The 4,181-nt window shown below is 38.2% G+C and overlaps 1 protein-coding gene across 2 annotated transcripts; it reads right to left on the bottom strand.

Annotated features, from left to right (window-relative positions):
• Positions 1 to 238: 238 nt before the first annotated feature.
• On the bottom strand, positions 239 to 3,890 carry LOC114400383 (30S ribosomal protein S21, chloroplastic-like). Of its 2 annotated transcripts, XM_028362817.1 has the most exons (3): positions 3,345 to 3,890; positions 1,679 to 1,728; positions 375 to 485 (listed from the first exon to the last, which is right to left on the bottom strand). In XM_028362817.1, exons 1-2 carry the CDS (start codon positions 3,791 to 3,793, stop codon positions 1,680 to 1,682), a joined length of 498 nt encoding a protein of 165 aa, XP_028218618.1. In that variant the 5' UTR covers positions 3,794 to 3,890; the 3' UTR covers positions 375 to 485; position 1,679. The 2 variants fall into 2 exon arrangements, with proteins under 2 accessions (XP_028218617.1, XP_028218618.1); XM_028362816.1 differs by lacking the exon at positions 1,679 to 1,728 and having other exon boundaries at positions 239 to 485; positions 3,345 to 3,883.
• Between the last annotated feature and the right edge of the window lie 291 nt (positions 3,891 to 4,181).

The raw sequence follows: 4,181 nt of genomic DNA, 5'->3' as shown, positions 1-4,181 counted from the left end.
AAAAATACAAACTTATAAGGACTAAAAATAAAAAATAAAAAGCTTATAGGGATCTAAATTAAAAAGGTACAAACTTAGAGGAACTAAATTCGTATTTAAGCCTTATTTCAAATATTCATTACCTTCAAGATTACAGCAGAAATGAACAAGCTATCATCACATTTTAAACATTTCAATCTAAGAAATGCAACTTCTAAATTGATGCAAAACTTCATAGAACCAAGGGCATAACAAAATATGGATGTACAAACAAGCAAATTATATTATATTAAATTCATCACAGTTGAAAATGCACGAAGCAAGGAACATAGTTTACTTAACAAAACTTATATGCAATGAAATCAAAGAAACCTACAGAACTTAGGGAATCAAAGGGTTAATACAGAGTGTCTCCTTCAGGTAGATCCCAGTTATCCTCATCGTCTTCTCTCTTGGTTGCTGGGACGTCCTGCTTTTTCTGTCCTACAGTTTTTGACATTGGCAGCCTGAAAATGATGTAAAGAAGAGAAGTATAAAAAAATTGAATAATCTTTGCTAATAGATATATCTAACCAAAATACCTCTCCCACCACCACCTTACACAATAAAATCTTGTAAGGCATCCGGTAGCAATTCCATTCTAGGGACCGAGAAACAGCAGATAAGAAGAAAGAACACCAACGAGGCAATGAACCAACCACATAAAACATTAGACAGTACAAAGCTCCATAAAATTGACAAAGAACAAGTTAGCATCATTCTCCCAAACAAATCTCTCTTTCCCTGGTTTATTAATAGATTTGACACTTGAGAAAAAGCCAAAGGGCCATCTAGGTACGAGACTCATCTGATGGGGTATATAGTATATACAATATAGGAAGGATAAAATTACACAAATTACCCTGTGCAAACCAAAAGACTATTTCTGGATTTGGACAGCAATGCTGATGGTGTCCAAAATCTTGAGAATGGCCTCCAATATTAACGTTAGAGGAGAAAACTAATGGGGTGATTTTGGATTAAAAAAAAAGGGTTTCAGCTTGTAGAAAACCCTTTAAAAGTTCATAACTCTCCTCTCCTACCTTGTGACTATAGCATGACCCGTGTGACTCTTCGTCGTCGACTGTGTGACCTTCCAATGAATCTTCTGAATGTCATGAATTTTAAGTAATTTTTATCGTTTTTGAGAATTTATATGTATATAGTAAAAATTATATAAACAATATAAAAAAAATCAGAATCGCAGTTATCCTGCTATTCGCTATCCCCATATACAAACAGGGAATGAATCCTTTCGAATACTATTTTTTAACATGAAATGACAAATAGATACAAAGATCAGAATTGGGGTCCCTATTAGGATCCAATTGCAAGGAATGGAACTTGAGTTCCAAATTGGAAATATTGGATTCTAGTGTGAGGTTTATAAGGCCTTGGACTCTCCAACTACAATGGCTACTGACTAGAAATTGAGGTATGGTTCAGCAAAAGTTCTTATCAATTGGTACCCTAGACAAAATTACACCACATAAGCTAACTGTTATAGTTAACTCTGGTCACATATACCTCACACTAAAACCCCATTCTTCCAATGTAGTACTCAAGTCCCATACCTTCAAACAAATCTTAACAGACCCAACCATTGCATTTATCCCTCTCCTCACTTGAAAACCCACAAATTACACAAATTAAGACAAACCTCACATGAAAGAACCACCGTCAAAATCAATCCAGCATGAATCACCAACTCTACAAGTTTCCATCAAAAAAGGAACAAAGACAATTAGTAGGCCACACCAGTTTATGGTCTTTGTGTTTATCCCTCTCTTCACAAGACAAATTACACAACCCTCACACAAAATATCCACTCTCACAATCCATCCGGGTGGAAATCAATTATTTTTAATTAACGGTGCTCTTCTCTTTGACCATCCCAAAGCTTTAAAACTGCACTTGCAGTCATAGTTCACAGAGACTTTCAAAATCCTGATATCATGTAAAACCGCTAGCGAAAGCAAATACATCAGTAACAGCAACAGCAACACAGTTACAAACACCTCCAAAATGTTAACATGGTAGAATAGTAGACATAATTGCAATTAAAAACCACAGTTCAAAACATTAGCCACCCCCAACAAAATAATCTAACTCTGCTCTCATAATAATACAAAGCCCCAACACATCAAGTAATCCACCCAAAACATCACAACACAATTTATTTATTTATTCTTGGGTTTAATGGTGTTTTTAGTCCTTGAAAAATGGGTTATCTTTAGTTTTAAGCTACATTTGACAATCCATTGCCACCCTTCTGAACATTCAAGGCAAAAGTAACAAAGGGGTTCAGTGAACGGACGTTGAAGATCTTTCCACCATAATTCCAAACATGTGTTAGTTCTCGACATTTTGGTACAAAACTAAAGACATCTTTCACAATAAACAATCCTACTCCAGTTTCGTAGAACTAATACGGGCGTCAAAGTTCTTCCTTCAAGTATTGAAGGCAACTATATACCCAAGACTTAAAAGTCAAGTGCAATGTCCATGTCAGTAGACCCACCGGTCCAGTGATGGGCGTCAAAGTTCTTCCTTAAAGTATTGAAGGCAACTGTATAACCAAGACTCAAAAGTCAAGTGCAATGTCCATGTCATTTGATCCATGGGTTCAATGATGGGTGTCAAAGTTCTTCCTTCAAGTATTGAAAGCAACTGTACACCCAAGAATTGACTTATGTCCATGTCTGTTGATGCACAGGTTCAGTGATGGGTGTCAAAGTTCTTCCTTCATGACTTTTAAAACCACAAGTTATCTTCCATGTATTTTTAAAAAAAAAAATACTCAAACCTTACTCCCTTCTTAATTCTTACAATGCCTAGCTTCAAGAACTAGAGCTTAGGTGTTTCAAAAAAAAATCTAAAGAGCCAAAACTTATGCTTCAAAAAACAACATCTTAGTGAGTAGCGACTAAGAACACCATTAACCATTTATTTACATTTCCTACTCCTTCATTCTTACATTGATAGCTTCAAGAACTAGAGCTTAGATATTTCAAAAAATATCTAAAGAACCAAAACTTAAGCTTTAAGAAACAACTTCTTAGCGACTAAGAACACCATTAAACCTATATTTACTTTTCCTATTTCCACTCAACAAAACCCAAGGGTCTGGTAGAGATGAAAAAAATGAAAAGAAAGTAAATTGACAAGAAAGTTTTGAATTAAAGTAGGATGGAAAAGTATGGGTCACACGCCATTTATTGTTCATTTCTCTTCACTTCCCCTCTCTTTCTACACAAACGAACACACCCTAAGTCAGATGCAAAAAAAACCAACCCATCACTGAGAGAAAAAGCGAAAGAAAGAACCTTTTGCGGTTACGTCTGGCAGCCTCGCGCGACTTGCGTTTTTTCTCTTCATGTTTGTTCTCGAAGTAGCGTCTCCTCCTACACTCCTGAACGACGCCGGCCTTGGTCACCTCTCTGCGGAACCTTCCCAGGAGCTTCTCCTCGGTTTCGTCCTCGGCCACCACCACCTGCACGTTGTACGGCGACTGGAAGAAGAGCGTGTTGGAGTACGCCATGGAGGGGCATATAACAGAGGACAATTCAGAAGAAGAAGAACAGGAAGAAGGGGAAGGAGGAGGAGGGTTGTATTGGGCAATTAGGGGCTGCGAGGAGGGTTTGTGGGTCTGAGAAGAAGGGTTCATAGGAGTGGTGGTGGTGGTGGTGGGGTTGAACTGCGGTGGAGAGGGTGGTGGTGGTTTTGTGGGTAAGAAGAAAGAGAAGAAGTTGTTGATTGTGGATGAGGCAGCCATGGGTGAGAATGATGCGGATGATGATGAATTGATATGATCACGGTAACAATGTTTATCAGTTATCAGTGATTCCGTATCACTGTTTTGGGGCGCCCACTGCTTGGTAGATACTAGATAGACATAGTTTTTGGAGTGTTGCTAGGTGCCCCCAGCAATATTGCTGGTGCACCAAGCATTTCACTTGAATGGGCTAAAATGCCCTTTGATTAAATTTAAAAACGAAAAGCGTGCACCCAGCATTTCACTTTTTCGCGTTTCTTGTTTCATTTTTCTTTTCGCCGCGCTCCTCCGCTCTCCTCCGCAAGTCTTCATCTTCTTCGTTCGTGGCCGTTTGGAGCTGCATTTTGTTGTTTCTTCTTCGCCGTCGAGGTTAGTTTCACCTTCCTCT

The sequence above is a fragment of the Glycine soja genome, chromosome 19 (genome assembly GCF_004193775.1).
Source record: "Glycine soja cultivar W05 chromosome 19, ASM419377v2, whole genome shotgun sequence".
Classification (NCBI taxonomy): domain Eukaryota; kingdom Viridiplantae; phylum Streptophyta; class Magnoliopsida; order Fabales; family Fabaceae; genus Glycine; species Glycine soja.
The sequence above is the reverse complement of the archived record's forward strand: the minus strand, read 5'-3'. Positions and strand labels throughout refer to the sequence as shown.

Excerpts from the sequence above, each read along its gene's own strand:
- LOC114400383 (XM_028362816.1), bottom strand. The coding sequence starts at position 3,793 with ATGGCTGCCTCATCCACAATCAACAACTTCTTCTCTTTCTTCTTACCC. Across the intron at positions 486-3,344 it reads GCCAGACGTAACCGCAAAAG|GCTGCCAATGTCAAAAACTG; the intron begins GTTCTTTCTTTC and ends CATCATTTTCAG.